General features: G+C 48.2%; 1 protein-coding gene across 2 annotated transcripts in view; it reads left to right on the top strand.

Annotated features, from left to right (window-relative positions):
- The first annotated feature begins 2,461 nt into the window (after nt 1-2,461).
- Nucleotides 2,462-19,273, top strand: part of GPC3 (glypican 3) — a 148,065-nt gene continuing 131,253 nt past the window's right edge. Inside the window, exons 1-2 of one of the 2 annotated variants that reach the window (XM_067004977.1) lie at nt 2,462-2,747; nt 10,741-10,902. In XM_067004977.1, the coding sequence (XP_066861078.1) occupies nt 2,579-2,747; nt 10,741-10,902 (331 nt within the window). In that variant the 5' untranslated portion in view covers nt 2,462-2,578. The remainder of the gene's footprint in view (nt 2,748-10,740; nt 10,903-19,273) is intronic. The other variant, XM_067004976.1, reaches the window with a different exon arrangement.

Here is a 19,273-nt window from a genome sequence, read left to right as displayed (position 1 = left end):
CCGAAAACACGGAGATGTGCCAAGAGATGTTACAGGTTCTTCTTTTCTCCCCTGCCCCACGGTGGTTTCCTCTGCTGTAGGCAAGGCTCAGGTGGCTGTGTTGCCGTGGGGCTGGAGCTTGTTCATCCCTTTGGCAGGGGAAGAGCGAGGGAAGTGCGCTGAGAACCTGGCGAGCATCTGCTGGGGAGTACGGATCCCTCTCCTACATCTCTCCTTGGTGTTTTAATTGATTCAGAGTTTTCCCAGTGGAGAGCTTCGTAAGAGCATTTGATAAAATCAGCTACACATGATCCTGCCTCTCATTACTTACAGGCTTGAGGCAGGTAGATGATTAAGTGAAATTTTTATGGTGTGAGCAGTTGTAACAAGGGAAATTATCATCCTGGATGTGAGACAACGACTTGGCTCTTACTACGTCTGCTGGCAGCCAACTCACCCGGTGACTTTGCTTCTGATCTTGGAGCAAGTCGCTCGCTTTCTCCTCCAGGACAAACCCTCACACGTTGGAAGGACAAGTCCCACGGTTGTGCAGCGCTCAGGGAACAGCTCTGGACTTTCTCTGGGCCATTGCAGTGCTTGTGGTGGGGAGAGCATCTGCAGTCGGCTGCTGAGGAATGCCTCTGCAGGGGTGTGGGGTGCCCTTTGGGCTCAGGACCACAGAGCATGGTAATATTTTGGGTCAATGGATGGAATGGGATTCACTCCCGTCCAGCTGCATTCTTGGTATTATCACCCCAAGGAAAGTCAGTAGTGCCAGAGAGAAAACTGCAGAAAATGAGTGAAAATCTCTTGCTGCACTGGAGAATAACTTTAGTTACAATTTGAGATTTTTTCTTCTGTTGGCAAACTTTGGGTACAACCTAAAACAGACGCTGAAAGAAAGCTGCCACTAGGTTTTGTTGTACGTTTCCACAAGCTTTAACTCCCTTCTGATATACCTCCTTGTTGATAAATAAACTTTATTTTTGCAGGGAGTCATTGTCAAGGTAATGACAGATCCCACTGTGAAGCCAGATCCAGTAAAGAGCAGTAATGTTGTTTTCTAATTTGGCTGGAAATCTCAAAGCACTCCCTAGTCTTAGCAGAGATACTAAATGCTGCCTATTTGGCACTGTATATAATTCTTTGCTATAATGGCGTGCTTGACAATATCTGTGTACTTACCTGGAACAGTAAAAGCCTGCTGTACTTAAATGAAATACGCACAGCAGGTTTGAAGATGAATACAGGATATGCTTGAATGCCTTCTAGACAACTGTTACTCAGCCCATAAACATAATATAGATTGCAAGAGCGCGTATAAAGGAGTGCTTCAAATACCAGCCTTTGTGTTTTGCATTTCAGTCTAATTGATTCGTAACCCAAAGCAGTACTGTACCTGAAACCCAGCCTGTTGCATAAACATAGCAAATCCGTCACTGAGTCAATGGAGAAGACGCAGAAAAAGTATGTTAACTACCCAGAGCAGCACAGCTCTTGCGAGGCATCGCTCGCGTGGCAGTATTTCATTGAAAGAACCTGGAGAAATGAGAGCACGTGGGGGATAAATCCTCACCTGTCTCACTGGGCACGCACACACACGTTGCTCTGCTGAAATCGGCGTGCTTTGCACCGGGGAGCACCTGCTCCTGGGAGCAAAATGAAATTTCTGGGTCCCTCCCTCGGAGTTCCTGCAAAGCGGGACTTCGTGCTGCCTGGCTAATGGGAGTTTTGTCAGACGTGCTTACCAGCCACAATAAACCTGTAATAAATAGCGCAGTCTGTGGACAGCAACGGGCTCAGGCAATCCATTAACCAACGAGACACGTTGCACATTCCAGCTTATTAGTCTCACATCCATAATATATTTTAACAATCTCTCCCTGGCAGGCGTTTTCTTAGAACAAACGCTCAGGTCGGACTTTCATTTTTCATCCCTCTTCAAAACTCCAGCGTGAGAAAGAGCTGGTGGCAACCTATCAGCGATAATTTGATCGTGTATTCGCGCCGGAAATTTTAAAGAGATTTTTTTTTTATTATTATTATTTTTTTCTTTTGCTTATGCTTGCTCGCTCCTAGTTTTATTTCGCAGAAGCAGCCTTGAGCAGCCCGGCCGCAGCCTGGACGAACTGCTCCGTGCAATTAACGCTGTCCTTTCCCGTTGCTCGCTTCCCGCGGCCGCTTTGCTCCCTTCACATTGCAGGCGAGCAGGCGCTGCTGGGGGTTCGGGGTTCTCCTCAGCACCCCCCTGCCCCCAGGGCACTGCTGCCGCCCGGCACCGGGCTCCTCCGCCCGCCTGCTGCCGGCGGCGGCCCCCGCGGGGCAGGTGCGGGGCGCGGCGGGGCCAATCAGCGCCGGGGCGGCGCCGCGCGCGGGGCGACTCCCGCCAGGAGCGGAGCGGAGGGCCAATGGGCGCGGGGCGCGGCGGGGCGGGAGCCAATGGGCGCGCGGCGGGGGCGGGGCCTCCGGCGGCGCTGGCGGGGCGCCGCGCGAAGGCGCGCGCGGGGCTGAGCTCCGCTCCGCGCTGCCCCGCCGCGCTGCAGCCCGGTCCCGGCGGGGCGGCCGGCGGCGTCGTCTGCCAGCCCCTGCCAGCCCCGGGATGATGTCGGCCAGCGGCCGAGCGGTGCTGCCGGTGCTGCTCCTGCTGTTGCTGCTCGGTGCGCCGGGGGTCGCGCGGGCGGCGGGGGAAGCCTCGTGCCGCCCGGTGCGCGCCGCCTTCCAGGTGCTGCAGCCCGGAGCCAAGTGGGTGCCCGAGAGCCCCGTGCCAGGTGAGGCTCCCCCCCCCGCTGCCCGTGGCGTCCCGGCTCGGCTAGCGCCGGTGCCCGCTGCGCCCTTCCTGGGGCCGTGCAGCCCCCGGGCTGGACGGGGCGGGCGGGCGCTGCCTCCCGGGTCGGGTCGGGTCGGGTCGTGCGGGGGGGCTGCGCGGTGCCCCCTCGGGGGCCGAGCCGCCAGCGCGGTGCTGAGCTCCCCCGGGCGCCGTGCGGGTGCTGGCTGCGCGCCTGCCTCACCTGCGGGGCTGCCGGCAAGCGTGCCTCGCTCCCGCTCGGAGATGTGAGCGAAATTACTGGATTCTCAGCGTTTTTGGTGACCGGGGGCTGTCAGCGTCCCCAGGGTGCGCGGACGGGGCGGGAGGGTCGCGATAGTCGCGGTGCGGAGCTGCCCGGATTGCTGCCGGGCTCGGCTCGCTGCGCAGCGGAGGGTGCCTGCCTGAGGAGCTGGGGATCGGAGGGTGCGAAGGAAGAGGTAAGGGGCAGGGGAGGTGCGGTGAGATCACCGCCAGCACTGGCTGCTCTGCCTAGCCACGGGCTGAAGAGCATCCTTGCGGTCGGCGCCGCGCAGCCCCGACGTGTGAGAGCCCCTGCTGCAGCGCAGGAGGTGAAGGGAGCTGCGGGGTGGCACTGTGCGGGGTGTCTGGGTGCCCGTCCCCAGTCCTGCCATCCATAGCGATGCCTCGGCTTACCTACAGCTGCTGGCTCTGCAGGGAGGGTTTAGATGTCTCTCTCAGTACCCTTGTCCCTCTGTCCTCGTGCCCCCTTCCCACGGTTTGGACGCTTTCCTTACTTCTCCCTTGGGAGCAGGAGCAGCGTCTCCTCTCTCCGCATCCCGCAGGGCCCCGGTCAGCAGGGAGGGAGGCAGCGCTGGAAATAACCTCGAGATGAGGTGGTTGCAGGGAGGGGACAGGGCTCCTCTTATTGCTGTTAAAACGACGCTTTCTGTTGCCTGTAATCAAAGAAGTGTTTTTCCCTGCTCCTGTGGAAGCAGCGGAACGCCTGCTTTGATCCCTAGATAACCTGAGCGTGGTGTCACAGGGCGAGGCGCCGGGGTGGCAGCCGGGGATGCTCCCGCGGGGTTGCTGCAGGCTTTGCCGCGGGGTTGCAGGGGCTGTGCCTTCGCCTGGGCCTCCTGCTTCTCCAGCGGTGCTCAGGCTCCCCAGGAGCCCCAGCTGCTGCCCCGGTCTTTGGGAGGCGAAAGGAGCCCCCTCGCCTCATCACAGAGCCCATGGGTAGCTGGTTCCGTGTCCCCGCGCAGGGCGGGTGTTGCAAGTGAATGCCTCCAGCTTGTTACGATGATAAAGTTCCCACATTTCAAATTGAAAGTGGATTTTGCATTTGCTTAAGTACATAAACTTGATCATAATTAAAGCAATGACTGCTTGCTTATACCTTGGGTCTGGCCCGTCTTGCATGACTCTGTGTAGTAATTACACTTCAGAGCACTCGCTTCTCCTAGTAGCAGCTGCATAAATCTCAGTAATAGGGGAGCATCACTCAAGAACTATTTTCCAGGCTTCAGTTTAGTGCTTTATTTCTTTCATACATCTGTCAATTAAAAAAAGTTCTGGAGTTCCCAGTCACAAATCACTGCGGAATCGATTCTGGGAGCCTTTGCCTATAGATCATATTAGCCTGGAGAAACTGAGCGTTTAAACAACTTATTTTAAATGTGGGTTTATTTTATCTTTTAACACAAACAGGAAAGCATGACTTCTAGTACCCACGTATTGCATTATGAGCAGCTGTGGCTGAAGGTGTAAGTCTAGGAAACATAGCAGAGTTGCAGCGCATGCAGGAGAAATGTCACAGGGCTTCATTTTACTGGATCAGCGGTGTATGGGCTGGGGGGGACGTCGGCACAGCGCTCTCATAGGGGAGCCCAGCTGTGTCAGCTCGATACTCCTAATTTAAGAAAAAAAAAAAAAAAGCAAGGGAAGTGTCGTGCTGTTTCATGACTGGTATTAATGCTACGGGAGAAATGCTGGCTGGAGGCGTGCATTAGGCAGCGAGCAGGGACTCGGTCTCCTCTGGTACCGCAGCCAGCGGTCCAGGTTTTTGCAGCTCCGGACCGCGCTCTGGCACGCCTGCATGGTGGCAGGGAGCAGCAGGACCTGACGTCTGTCAGCTGCGGCTGGCTCCTCGGAGGGGTGGGAGGATGCGTTTCATGCCAGCAGCTCGGCTCGAGCTCCGTGAGACGTCTTATGCTGGAGGGCAGCGAAGGCAGGGTGACGGGAGAGTGCTTTTTATAGGCTTTTCTGCAGCTGAGACTTAGTGCCAGCCCGTGAGCCAGCGTGCGGTTCTGCGCCGGGATAGCCGCCTCGGCTGTTCACGCTCAATAATAGCTAAATTCTCTTTTCTTACACTGCCTGTCTTTGTTTTCTTCTTCCTTTTGTCTTTTCCTGCATAATTTCTCATGTAGAAATAACAACTTGAATTTCCATTTTTTCCTGGTCTGTTTCTTCTCTCATGTTTGCTGTTCAGGTTGCTTTGTGTTCCTGGTGACACTCTGGTTAACCAGACTGGTGCAAGTGGGTTACTTCCTCCCTTAAGAGGATAATGTCCTGTGCACATAGAGCCTTCTTACTGCAGAGCCCTTTCTTCTTCCTTTTTCCTTTTTTTTGGCAGTTGTTTTGTGCCAAGGGATTTTTCAACCTGAAAAATACAAATCCCAGCTCTCCCCGTTGGCTGCAGCGTACCTTTGCTTGTGAGCTGCCTCCCTTTGTACTCCTCTTCCATTCTGCTTTTCCGGAGTGGGACTAATGGTCCTCCTCCCCGTGCAGCCTTTCTGTTCAGCTTAGCGTGGTAGTTTAAGATCTTAGTTTACTAGATAATTGAGTTTTCTGTTCCTAATTATTTCAGGCCTGCAAGTTGCTCTCTTGATAGTTAAGAGAGCAGGAGCAGAACCCTAAAATGTAGTAACCTCCTCAGGCAGTGATTTTATAGTGAGATCATTATTATATTTTTTTTCCAGGGGTTAATTATAACATCCTGAATCGTGTTCTTCAGAGCCTTTGGAATGGCTGTAGCATGTGTGCATGTGACTGTAATAAATGTGGATGGTGAGTGGCTACCCACCAATTAACGCCGTATTTTTGAGGCGTGTCGTTGATACATTTTTTTACATCTGTTGAGAGGAAACTCTTACGTGGCACAAGCTCTCTCGTTTCTTTATAACCTCTTTTAAATGATGTGGTGTTACGGAGCGGTTGTATTTGCGTGGCAGTTTTCTGGCCGACTTTGCAAGACTTCAGAAAGAATCCAGTCGTGAAAGGCAAGACGGAGCAGAAGATAAAGGATAATCAAGTAGTAATAAATATCCCATGTAGTGCCCGTACTGTTCCAACTTTAATCACCTATTGAGCAAGGTTGTTTTATAATTTATATCTCTTTAATTAGGTTTTAAAAAGATCAGCACTTAACCTGGGTTCTGAACAGCCACATTTCCTTCCCTCCTCAACGATGAGCATTAAAAACAAGTGACAGATGCTTGATTACGAAGTGGCATAACTTAAAAGAAAGTTTTTAACAATAATTAACAAAAAGTCTTGAAACAGCTGGGGGAAAACCCACTGCATTTAAAGATCGAATCGCTGCTTTCATCTGTTTAAAACATGCTGCTGGTTGTGAAACAATTAGGGAAAGAAAACTAGCCGAAAGCAGCAGCTTTCCTATAGGAAATATGAACAAAGGGGTGGGATGAAGCCCTCCGATGTTTCCAGCCTGCAGAACATGAGCGGCAGCACCCCTCCCGTCGCGCGGGCAGGCTGCAGTAATGTAATGTTAACCAGGGACACGATCTTATTTTGGCAATGCCTGGGGTATGTTTTGTGGGAATGTTGATCTGATTTAAGCTTCTGTTGGATCTGGTAGGCTCGTGCGCCCCAGGGAAATGCGCGGCTTGTCTGCTGGTATCTGGTGACAGGGCTGGAGTTATCCTGGGCTGCTTAAAATCAAAACACAATCCCTCAGCCTCGCTAAGGAGCTCGAAGCTGCCTGTGGATGATCTCCGTGCTTTTTTTGACGTGTAATTCACTGAAATTATTTTTCGCTTCTGCTGTACTAACCACCTATCTGTGGGAATAGTTCGACTTTGGTCCGCAGTTTAGCGCTTGAAATTCGCCGCTACCCGTTCCTCGGCTAAAACTCCCTGCCCCAGAAGGAGGGGGGAAGATTCGGGGTGCTCCCGAAATGACCGCCGCGGTGGCGAGATTAGTTCTGGCAGCTAGGAACGTACGCAAAATTACCGGAGCACTTACACTGCTGCTCCCCAAGATGGCATAAATGGTACGGTGCCGTAACAGTGCCTTGTGTCTGTGCTGTGCTCGTGGAAGGGGCCGCATCCTGCTCTTCTCACCCACGGCAGCTGTATTTCAGAGGCTCCTGGGCGTAGCGTTGCAGCAGTGTCCCTGGGCTTGCGAAGACTGGCATGTGGGCGTCCAAATGCGGTTTGTTAAAGTGTTGGAGTAACTCGTGAGGCGTTTTCTTTCCAAAAATGAAATTGTAATGATCTATAGCAAACAGAGGAGGTCATTTGCAAGGGCTGAGTCTGGAATTACGAGGTGTAATGGCTTGAAACTTACAGAAAAAGGGGTGTGTGTAGGTTGGGAGATAAAAACAATCTTAACAGTAAGGGCCATTAAGCAGTGGAATGGGCTTAGCTATCGCAAGTCAGAGCTATCACGGGAGGTGCTTGAGTTAGATAAAGTGCTGGAGGGGGTGGATTGGGAGGCAGGGGTAGGATTTGATGACTCGCAGGATCTTTTCCATCACCTTTACGGAGCCAGAAACGTGGGGCAGTTTAATTCATCCCAGAGTCTGATTCTCGAGCTTGCAGCGAGCTTCCAGGCGTCGGAGGCTCCACGTGGGCCCCGGCGCTGTGTGTCAGGGGCGTGCGGGGTCTCGCAGCTCCCACGGGTGGGATGTGGGGCCTGGGGCCTGGGGCTCTTGGGTGGTGCTGCTGCAGCAGCACGAGGGCGGAAAAGGCTCCCCCAAGCAGCGGCACGAATGAAACCCAAGCTTACCTGAGGTCAAAAAGCACCGTGCCCGTTTCGCTGACGTCTCGGCTGGGGTCAGAGGCTGTGCGGGTGGCTCCCGGGCGTCAGAGATTCCCATCCTTGCTGTTGGGACTCACAAACAGGGCTGTTGGCCTGCTCTGTGTCTGGGAAAGCCGTATACAGAAACAGGTGGTGGATGGAGCCTGGCCCCCCTTCTCGGGCCTTCTGTAGCAGTGCTTTGCACCAAAAGGGGCCTTGTCCCTCATGGCTAATAAGAGCCTGTCCTGCCTGTATTGACCTGTTGCTTTTACTGTGACGTTTCTGGTCAGCGGTGTTAGTTGGCTATCTCTGTAAAACGTTTTAAGCTGTCAGAGTTAATTCCTGGGCTCTTTCCTCCTCCTCCGTGATTGCTCTGCTACAGCATGTGTCTGTCTCTTTACTTACTTCACAGAAATAAAAATCCATTTAAGGGGAGAAATTGGCTTAATTGCTAAAAAGAAGGATGGGTGATGAGTAGGTGACCTTGCTGCTTCCTATCCCTGGCTCTCGCTTGCACAGATCTCTTAATTGCCAACTCTGATTTTCTATATTGGTATTTCCATTAATCATGGAAAGCTTTTTTTTTAAAAAAATTTGAAATGTGTCCTAATATAATGAATGTAGGAGGAAATAAGCTTCATATTAACAAGAAATTCATGGCTGTATTGTAGTGTTAAAGGAACCATGCTAAGCCTTTTTGCGGTGTAAATTAACTCAGATTTGGTTTTAAAATACCTCTTTAACTTGCTGTTATATAACCACTTCTTTCATTAATGCAGTGTCTTGCTGCCACATGATTTTATGGGCTCTGCTATTTTTTCGGTGTGGGAAATACCTGTCACCATGCTCCTTTTGAGCAGGTTAGCTCAAACCGATGAGACTTGGTCTCTGGATGTCTGCAGCACTGTCTCTGTGCAAGGGCTTTATCAAGACATTCATGCTGTGTGCCCCATTTTGCAGAAGGGGTGACTGAGGCAGTGGTAGGGATGGTGTTGAGGCTCCCAGTGTGGTTACAGCATCCTTCGGCCCCTTTGCCATGCACTGTTTTGCAGCAGCTGCAGGACTTGTGTTGGTCCTTGTAAGCTCCTTTCCACATGTGAAATGCATGTTCCAGATGAAGAGTTTCATGTGTTTTTTCCTTTTTTTTTTTTTTCCTCCCCCCTCCACTAGACTGTGTTACAGGAAGGAATGGGGGCTAGAGGGGGGAGGGTTTCTGCTGTGAGCCCTGACAGCTGGTTTTCCCTTGGCACTGTGCATGACTTCTTCAGGAGGTACACGATTGAACTGACATTAATATTAATTCTGTTCTTCTAAAGTACACTTAGAAAAGTGACTTTTGACACTTTATAGTAATTAGAGAGAATGTGGTAAAAGACTCTTAAGGTAGGAAGGAGAAGGAAACCTGGAAGGATGCATAATCCTCCCAGAGCAAAGATGTAAATTGCTGAACTTGCTCAACTGCCTTCTATTAAGGAAGAAAGTCTGTAGCAATGGGGAGGACAGACCAAGAGCTGAGGCGTGCATGGAGCATTCGGCCCCATCTGGGCTGTCTGTCACTTGGTTTGGGGATGGTTTCCTAACCCCATTTTTGGGCAGTGCTGAGCCTAACAGGGAGCTGCTCTGATATGCCTGGAGCATGCTACAATTTAGGTGGCAATGACTGTGAAATGAAAGGTTCTTGCTGCTATCTGGCCCTAGATAGTTGTGTCTTGGTGTTTTAATGGTGTTGTAGCTTACTGTCTGGCTTTATAATAGCATCATCAAATTAAATGCGTTTTGCACAATGAGGGCTATTTGCTCTGGTATGTGCTTGCTGCCCTGTTTGTGTTTGCAGGACCACAGTTTACTACCGAAAGTTGATTGAGAATGTGACTTTTTGTTGCTGCTCTTACAGCTCACCTGCTTCACCTTCTCTTGGTGTCTGAACCAAAAGGATGATTTTTTTTTTTTCCCTAGATGTTATTTATGACCTATTAGGCAGCAACTCTTCCTGAAATGTAAGCTAATCTTTCTTCCTGCCTCCAGGAGTGACAGCTTTGGGAAGGCTTTTGGGAATGTCAAAAACCAAGGGTTAACACTGCTGACCAGTACTTTGAAGCACAGCTTGAGATGCAAGAGCAAGCGAAGGTCCTCTTGCTCTTGTTCAGTGCTGGTTGCTGGACAGAGGAGCTGCCCATATGGCCGTGCAGTTGCACGTCTGCCTGTTGCAGGGCTCAGCGTCTGCCTCGGGGTCTGTCCCTCTGCACTGGGACTGGGAAAAGTGAAGCGGTGAGCCTTGGGCTTTGCCTTCTGCAATGGAGGAAGGATTGGAACTGGTGAGAGGACTCAGCTGCATACACCTTAAAAGTCTCTACTAAAAAAAGCAAAGCAAATCATTATTCTTGTGGCTCCCTATTGTTACTAGCAGCGCTGTGCATGCAAAAGGGTGGAGATCACAGGGAAATAATACAGTTACTTGTCTTAAGCTAGTTGTTTAAAGTCTCTGTGCAAATTACAAGCACAGCCTGTATGTTGGGCTACATGTGTTGCTCTATTCGTTGTAATCCACAGCTTCAAACCCTGGTCCATTTTTCCATCTACCACACCATCTCTTCTGGCTGCCTGCAGCTCCTTACCAAATGCACTACCGGGCACATGGGAGGCAGCAGGGTGATGCTCTGTATCGCCCGGCTCAGCACCAGCACATCTGTGGATGGAGTGCATGGGAGTTAAAGCAAGCATCGCGTTGGCATGCGTGTGCAACGAGCTCTCGGGGGCTATTGCTCAGCAATCCTGGCTCTCCCTTATCAGTCCTTTCCTTTGGCTGAGCTGCTTGCTCAGGACAAATTCCAGAAATGTCATCCATTTGCCCAAACAGTAATTGCAGTGATACCAATGCATGGAGTAGGTTTCCTCCGTGCTCGCAGCAATTCTACCTCCTCATGCAAGTTCTCTACTCCTGTTTGTGTCCCTAGGATCAGACCTGCAAGTATGTATCCCAAAGGGCTCCACGTGCTGCTCGAGGAAGATGGAAGAGAAGTACCAGGCAGCGGCCCGTCTGAACATGGAGCAGCTCCTGCAGTCTGCCAGCATGGAGCTGAAATTCCTTATCATCCAGAATGCTGCCATCTTCCAAGGTGAGTGCTGGGGGGTGGTCCAGACACGCAGAAGGAGAAGGCAGTTCTGCTCCTCTTCCTGAGCACTTGGCAATCAGAAGCCCACGTGGCTGAAAGTCTTCCCTTCACTTTTATTTTTCGTATATATATTATGCATACTTATATGTAAAAAAAAAAAAAATAAATCTCTTCCTCATCTTCAGGAATGATTTGCTTTTCTCATCTTATAAGGAAAGACAGATTTGTATTTTGGTTATGTGCTGCATGAGGTTTGTTCCAGTGCCCTTCTTGCCTGTGCCTGCTTGGATCCCCAGGCACGTGGCTGAGCACTAGCCCAGAGCCAAAGCTACTGCCTGTGAAAGGCTTTGCTCTTGGTTGCAGTCCACTGACTTATTGGGAGCATGTCCTGTGCTCTTCTTCCACCTTTCCCAAGGTTTGTGCACGCTGCCTGTTTCCTCTGTCCTGTATCCCGAGCCACATCCTCCAGGCAGAGGTAACACCACTCGCAGTGTGGTTTTGGAGTGCTTTCACCGTGAGAGAGATGTTTGGGTTCTCTCTCTGCTAGGGGCTGCTGTAGGGGGGCAGTGGCAGTGCTGTTGGAGGTCTGTCCCGTGTAGGTATACCCACCCTCTTCCCCTCTGAAAAGACAAAGCTGTGGCGTGGGCATTGCTGCACATGAAAGAGCTTGTGTTTATCAATAAATAATACACCTGTTTTTTGGTGTATGGCAGCTCCACAGAGCTTGTCCTAAATATTCCTGTAGTTGAAACAGCAAGTGTAAAACTAAAGACCAAGCCACTTCATGTGCAACCTTAAAAATAAATGGAAACACGCTTCTACAAGAATGAAACAATCTGCACAAGTACCATCTTGCGGGATTCTGGCAGTTGCAGATTCTACCATGTTGCAGTAATGTCGTCTGGTTGTAACCCCAGTGTAACGCCTGGTAAGCATCTAAACTTTGTGTATTTTTTAATTGGTCTCTGTGACAAAAAAAAAAAAAAGTTGGTTATTTCATGTGAAGGGGAAGAGATTGCCATGTTCACAAGTATGGTTTGTTGTGTTTGACGTGGGCTGTTTAAGCACTTGGTAACCTCATGCCATGTTATATAGTAGCACCTCTCCTGTCCTAACAATAAGGTGATGTATTGTCTTTTTAGCAAAACTGACCTTTAACAAATATTTTCTATTCTGGATACACGCCAGTTTGTATTACTTAAATCTGTAATCATTTTTATGGCCTTCACACAAGCAAAACTTATTCCACCCATGGTTAATGTGCAGTAAAATGATTGCTTGTTTGTTGAGTGCTCTCCTATTGGGATTCCATCACTCTATATTAATGGCATTTTTGCCTATATTTAAAAAAAGGCACAAGCAATCAACCGTTTTTTCCTTCATGCTGATATTTTTGTAGGATAGTCTGACTTATTTTTATTCATACCTCACTAACAGCAAGACCCGAAGCCTGTTGAAGTCTGTGGGATCATGGCAAAGCTCTGTTCTGGTCCACAACTGACTGGTGCAGTCTGTTGTGTTGTGTCTCTTTCAACATAAGATCAAATAAATTGCTGAGGAGGTAACAGCATTTTTTTTTTCAGTTCTTTTTAATGCAATGGCTATTAAATTTCAATTCTGCTAAACAGAATGGGGTAAAACTAATGAGAGATTGGTTTCCTAGGCACTGGAAATGTAGACTAGTTTCAGAAATAGGGAGTAAGTTGTCTGGAATAGAAAGCCTCTACCTCCTCCCCTACCATTTGACATACACTGCAATTTTTGTATAAGAATGATACTCTGTGTTACATAGGTTGTGCTGTTGCTCTGCACCTTCTGCTTCGTTTTAAGAGAGTTGAATCCCTTGCTCTGATTTTTATTATTATTTACTGTGATTCCTGGCCATGAAAGCCCTGTTCCTGTGCAGGGGCTTTGGAGCTGATGTTAATCTGAAAAGCCTTGTTTTGCTGAATTGCCATTCTTTTTGGTGGGGTTGGGGAAAAAGCATTTAATTGAAGAATTTCTGACCGCTTCTGCTAATAAGAAGATCATGACTAATAAAAATACATTTTGTAATTCCATTGTAGAAGAAGAATTTTTAACTGTAACCCTTGTGCTCACTTCAATTACATCGTATCAAATATCTTGGATTTGGAAAGGGACAATTCATTAGGCTCTTACAATTGAGTACTTTTGTCTTTTAAATGTAGAGGCTTGAAGTCTGTAGAATGCTTTCTTTTTTTACAGGTGAATCTTTTGCTGCTTGTTTGTACTTTGACAGCTGTGCCAGAGGCTGTTTCAGCTTTAGAAATATTTTGGGCCCAACGTATGGCAGTCACATTTCATGTTTCGTGGCACTGCTCATGGCATTGGATGGGTCTTAGGAGGTTGCTAAGGGACCTGGCAATGCGGCAGGAGGTGACAGGAGACTTCTGCCCATGTGCTCTTTGCTTTCTCCCACTTTGCCAAGGTGGGTGTCAAGAACACCAGGTTGCAGGTTAGAAAACATCCTTTTGTACTTGCCCAGCACGGGTTGCATGATGTCTTGGGCTGTGCAGGACCATTTTCAGCAATGGGGGGGGATGCTGGAGCAATCAGGAAAGAGGCATTTGTGAGCCCCTAGGGCCCTCAAGCATCTCCTGTGCGTCTCGCTCCCAGGTGGTGGCTCTGCTTGACGTTTGGGACAGACCCGTGCCTGTCCTGTGACTTCAGGACTTGGGATGCATCCCAAAGAATGGGATAGCTCAAAGCCGTGCCACCTCTCCCGGCTGTGCTCTGGCAGGGAGAAAGCTCTTGGCGTGTCTTGTGGAGCGTCGGACCCCAGCGTCTGCGGGGGGATCGTCCTGCGCCCAGGATGGGTAATGGCACCGCTATCTAGAGCAGAGTAATATGTTGGTATGGAAACCTATCCCAGCCACTCATATTAAAAACACAAACGTAAAACCCTTCAGAGTTCCTTTTAATATTTTTAGCCTAGTATCTAAAGGGACTGCTAGTCTGACAAACAAAATCTCACCCAGATGTTATTATTTTGCACTAAATTTAATTTCTTCCTGCTGGAGCTAGAGCTGCATCTCTGTTGATAAAGATCAAGGGAAATTGTCTGGCATTTACTGAAAATCTCATCCAGGCCTATCTGTTACAATGTTCACTTAGCAAAGTTTATTAGATTATTAGTTTTAGACCCTTGGGCTTCCTCTTTATTGCAGTTAAGAAGGAAAAAATCCCAACAAAAAACCTTTCCTTCACTAAATTTAAATGGTACAATTAGCGCCTGGTCTTATCTTACAGGCATTTTTTAAAATTATGAAGATGATTTACGTAGTGATTTAATCCTTTGGAAACTTGCTGAGTTTGACAGTGTTAAAATTGATTGTAGCTGCCTTGACTGCAGTTAAGTCTTACTCTAGGATTTCTCTGCGGGCAGGTTTTTTTCTCGCTTTCATGCAGTGTTACCATGCTGCTCTTTGCATGTGTGCATGCTTCCCAGCTCAGGGTCTCAGCTGATGGCAGCTACAGCTGAACTGCATCAGCTCAGAACTTGCTCTTATCACTTTCTGAAAGTGACATTTAGTGTTGCTCCGGGGTTCTCATCCCGACTAATTAGGGAGTCAATGCTACAAACTTGCTGTGGCAAACAGCGAGAGCCGTGCCACAATATTCTTTTCTCCCACATCCTCTGACTTCAGATCTTGGCTTTTCAGTGAGGAGGGATTTATGGCTCTGCCACCATTTTATGATTAAAATGACAAAAAAAAGCCCTAAATACTACTGACTTTCTAAGTTTGGGAATTTTCTTTCGAGTGGTCACTTGAATTCTCATCCTGCGTATTGACGCTATTGCACTATAGTTAACAGAAAATTAAAGCTATATCAGCTGCTCAAATGCAGCCTTCTTAATATACTCCTGCTAGCTCTTTGTCCAAGGGAAAAAGTACTTTTTGAAGAAGGTAGAGACTGCAGCGCTATTAAGCACAGAAGGACTCCCTGGGGAAGAGGAGCGTCTGCACCCATTGCTTTGTGTAGGACTTGCAGGTAATCTCCCCCATCCAGTAAGCGTGACACACAGCAGTTAGCGCTCCTATTTCTAGGGACTGCTTCCGTGGGAGTAATGCAGCGTGCTCATGGGGAACGTTGCTTTCGTTATTTTAAACGATTGCTTAAATAAGCTACCAGCAGGATCTCATGTTGTCCTTCTGCAGCCTCTTCTGTTGGTGCTAGTCAGATACTGGAGGGGCCTGTCTGCATGGTGCAAACTCTGGGTTGTCAGAGCGTGTTGGTGCATGCTCTGCCGTCTCCTTACGGTGATCGTGAGGTTGCTGGAGCCAGCGGGGTAGCAGTGGTGTAAATCCTGGCATACCCCATATGCATGCCTGTTTCTGACTCTGAATCTAGCCTTCCTGCTGCTTGTGTGGGTGCAGGGCTTGCTTCCACCCCCTTTTGAAATAGCTCCTGTGGGGCAGCACGTGGCAGCTCCCAGCTCCGTGCCGTGGGGCTGCAGAGCTGCTGGGGCAGTGTGTGGGCTGCCGGGGAACCTGGGGTCGTGGGGGTGTAATTACCTGGGCTGGAAATTAGCCAGGATACTGCGGTTGAATCCCCCTTGGTGAAAGCTTGCAGTCTTCAGACTTGCTCTGTTCCCTATCAAAGATGATGGTATGTAACCCTCTGAAAATGGGAGCTGGAATCCAAACAGAGCTCTATTGGATACCCAAGGAGAGCTTGCAGGGGCTACGGAGATTTGAGGGGCTTTTGGGATGCCTGTTTCAGAGTAGTTTCTAGGAAAACTGCTCAAATAACTATGGGTAAACCTTCCGGTATTTGTATGGTATTCTCTTATTCATAGGAGAATCCTTTTTTTTTTTTTTTCCCTCCTCTGGAGCTGAGCCCTCAGTGGTTCTGGCAGAGCAGCTGGTGTGAGGAGGACTTCGATTCATCTCCCCTCTTGTGCTGCAGGAGGATAAAGGCAGAGCTGTAATTCTTAGTCCTACCAGGCAGCTCTGAAGGCTGTAAATTCTCCATTAGGCATAAATGCAGCCATTTTGGTTATTTATAGTTATTTACACTATCCATTCATATCTGTCAGGAATGAAGGCAATTCTGACATTGCAAGCTTCTATCAGGTTATCTTTAATCAGTTTAGAGGCACCTAAACCACAAATATATCAAATAGCCAATCCTAATGTCGGAGTTCTCTAAAGTATGACTGAATTATTTATTCTGTTATGATGAAAATGTCTGGGCTTTATTGGGTTTTCTTTGAAGAACTTGATTCTGCTTGAAGTCTGGAAGATAAAAGATCAGCGATTGTCTCTCCAAGTTTCTTATTCCGAATCCTTCAAGGCTTTTCATTTTTCACAAGCTGCTGTTACTACTTTAGAGTCAAGGTGAGGGAGCTGAGATTTCTTTTCTTCTATTAAAGAGGTTTAAGTATATAGCAACTTTTATCTTTACTAATTATGCCTTGTACTTGTAAATCCAGGATGCGTGCAGCATCAATTAGGTGAGAAGAGACCGGCTATGTGGTGGGAGCTATTGCACGTTAATCGCCTGGAAAGATCCACTGGTACCACTGCTGCTCAGCAGAGCTTTTGTCTTATTTGGAATAGTTTAATAAAAGTAAAAAAAGATTCTTAGTCAAATGTGATGTTAGTGGGTGGTCAGCTCAATAGCTGCAGGTGTGTTGTGAAAAGTGCACGTGAAAATGCTAACTTTTGCTTGTGGGCCTGTAAAATAGTAAGCTGACATTTTAGAGTGGACTTGAATCAATTCATCTTTGTGAGAGAATATTAAAACTGTAATTGGACTTTGAGTCAATAAGCATTACAAACAGATCTCTGTACCACACGATAATTCCTGTTCCTGTTCAGTCCTCTGCAAACTGAAGTCTCGATGCATCCTGCTTTGCATCTCCACCGTAGCGTTTCTACTCTTTGAAAAATCTCTTGATTTGTTGTGCAGTGTTTTAAAAAAAATTTGTTAACGTTCATTTAAAATAGAAGTAGTCTCACTGGGTCAGTTCAGGACAATATTGTGCCATTGGCAGCGGTTCCTGCCAGATGCTTTGGAAGCCCAAAGTTTGTAGTGGAAAACTATGGTGATATGTTTCCCTGGTTGATAACTGTGTTCTAAACCGATGATTACAGGTAGGTGGAAAGAGGAAAGAGCTGTCTGCATAATGAGATCTCCAGCTGTCAGTATTGGTCTATGGAGGTAATGTTTCCTTTCAAATAACCAGAACTTATTGTTCATAAATCACAGTTAATCTGTTTATTACACTAGCATACAAAGCTAGAAGTCTGAAGTGTGCTATAATGCTTAGCTTTAGGAGCAGAGCAGTAATAGTAACAGCAGTTTCAAATGATTTGAAATTAGGGGATCAGCAAAATGCAGAAGTTTGTGGAGGCTCTGGGCATTAAAAATGACTGCTGAGGATTGATGAGTTTCTTTAACAAATTGTAAAATCCATCATCCAGGAGTTAGGGCATGAAACTGCCCTCCTGAGCCGCATAAACCATGGGTTTGGAAGTATTGCATGACAGCACACAGTACCGGGAAGGGAGATTTTGAGAGATGCTTGTTTTTGCTTTTTTTTTTTTTTTTTTTTCCTCTCGCTATCTGGAGTTAAATACCACCATGGCATTGGTGCACAGCTTGCTGGCTCTGGGTGTGCTGGGTGGGGGCTGCTCCCATGAGGAGCTAGTTGGTGTTGGAGCCTGAGATGTGACTGGAAGGGTGCAGCCCGTGGAGGACCTGGGCAGTTGCATGTGGTATGAGATACCTTTCCCATGTCCTGCCTCTCTTTAATTCCCCTGCAATTAAATACTGCTGACACTCTTCCTCTCGTCAGTGAAATGAGGCTTGGAGGTTAACGGGGGCTCTTGATAGCTGCCTACGTGCTGCTTTAGTAATTCTTGGCACTCGGTGTCTGGGCTTGGGGGTCCCCAATATAGGGTTTTTGTGGGAATTCCTGGATACCTGTGGGCCTTTATTCTGCTGCTGGGGAACTGTCCTCTGCCAGCCCCGCTGCTGCTTTTCTGCTGTGTAAGGGGATGGTGCTCATCTTCTTCTGATGGAGGGGAGGCATTGCCCACCTTGGGGCTGCTCCTTGGGTGGGCAGATCCTCTTGTTTGTGGTGCTCTGCTTCCATAGGAGATCTGGCCCTCTTGCAAAGTGTACAACTGTAGGGAATTTGTGATTTTTTTTTTTTTTTTCCTTTCCTAAATCAAACCTGTGCTTTGGGGTTGATGCTGTGCTCTTATGACAAACTGCAGTGTGTCAGGAAACCTGCCCTCGAGGAGGGGACCCTTGCCAAGGCATAAGGAGGCATCTGGCCGGGATCTTTGCAGGGGAAGCGTGGCCTTGGCTGCCAGGTCCCTGCAGTGTCCCCCGCAACTCTGCATCTGTATCCCTTCTCTCATGTGCTTCTGCGCTGCGCAGTGCTGTAGTGCTACCCTGTCTCATCTGCTGCAAAACGTGATCCTCTGTCTGTGCCACCCTGGAGGAGCGTGAGTTGTGAGATAACCGGAGAGGGCTCGTGTGTTCCTTTGAGCCCTCTGCTTCTACAAGGTGGGCTGTCTTCTCTAATTACGCTTTGAGCTGGGAGTTCTCCTGACAGTTCAAGTACTAGCATTCTCAAAATGCTTCCTAATGATATGAAGTAGTCAAATTACGTCTTCAAGCGCTGTGTTACCCTTGAACGTGGTATTTGTAGGGCTGCTTGGTGCCATTGTCATCTATTCCCCTTGGTAATTCCAGTACAGAAATGGGCACACTGGTATCTTCCATGTCTTGGCCTGAAGGCATAAATAGAGGTGTTCTCGCTGCACAAAGCATTTAAAATGCAAACTCTGGGGATGGAAGGGGGGAAGAAGCCTGCACCCAGCAATAAAGGCAGGGGACTGTCTCTGTAAAGAGAACGTTTTGCTAGATTGTCATCTACTTTACTTTTAACGGAGCAATAAGATATAATGATAAAACGGCCAATGGCGCATTTCATCTGAGGGAAATGAACTCTTGCTGAGCCAATTAAACTGTCAATACGCTGCGGTTTCACGTTCCCTCTAGCAAAGTGGGTCACCTCAGGTGTGTTACTCACTTTGACTTTACCACTGATGTGAAATCAATTTTAGCGATTTATAATCTTTCATTTTACTATGAAAGTATATTAATCTGTGTGTTTTTTTTTTTTTTTAAAAAAAGAAAACCAGCAGACTGTTCAAATGGGGCAGATGAGAGCTTTCTACATGAGTGTATGTAGCCAGCAGTGTCCCCTGGGTTATTTGGACTGGAGAAGCCTGTGTAATTTTTGGATGCACTGGAGGCACAGACAATCCAGTTTTCAAGCTCTGGACTTTACCTTCAGAAGTTCTGAAATCACAGGAGTGTTTTAGTCTGA

Source organism: Anser cygnoides, chromosome 13 (assembly GCF_040182565.1).
Source record: "Anser cygnoides isolate HZ-2024a breed goose chromosome 13, Taihu_goose_T2T_genome, whole genome shotgun sequence".
In the NCBI taxonomy this organism is placed as follows: Eukaryota; Metazoa; Chordata; class Aves; order Anseriformes; family Anatidae; genus Anser; species Anser cygnoides.
The sequence above is the reverse complement of the archived record's forward strand: the minus strand, read 5'-3'. Positions and strand labels throughout refer to the sequence as shown.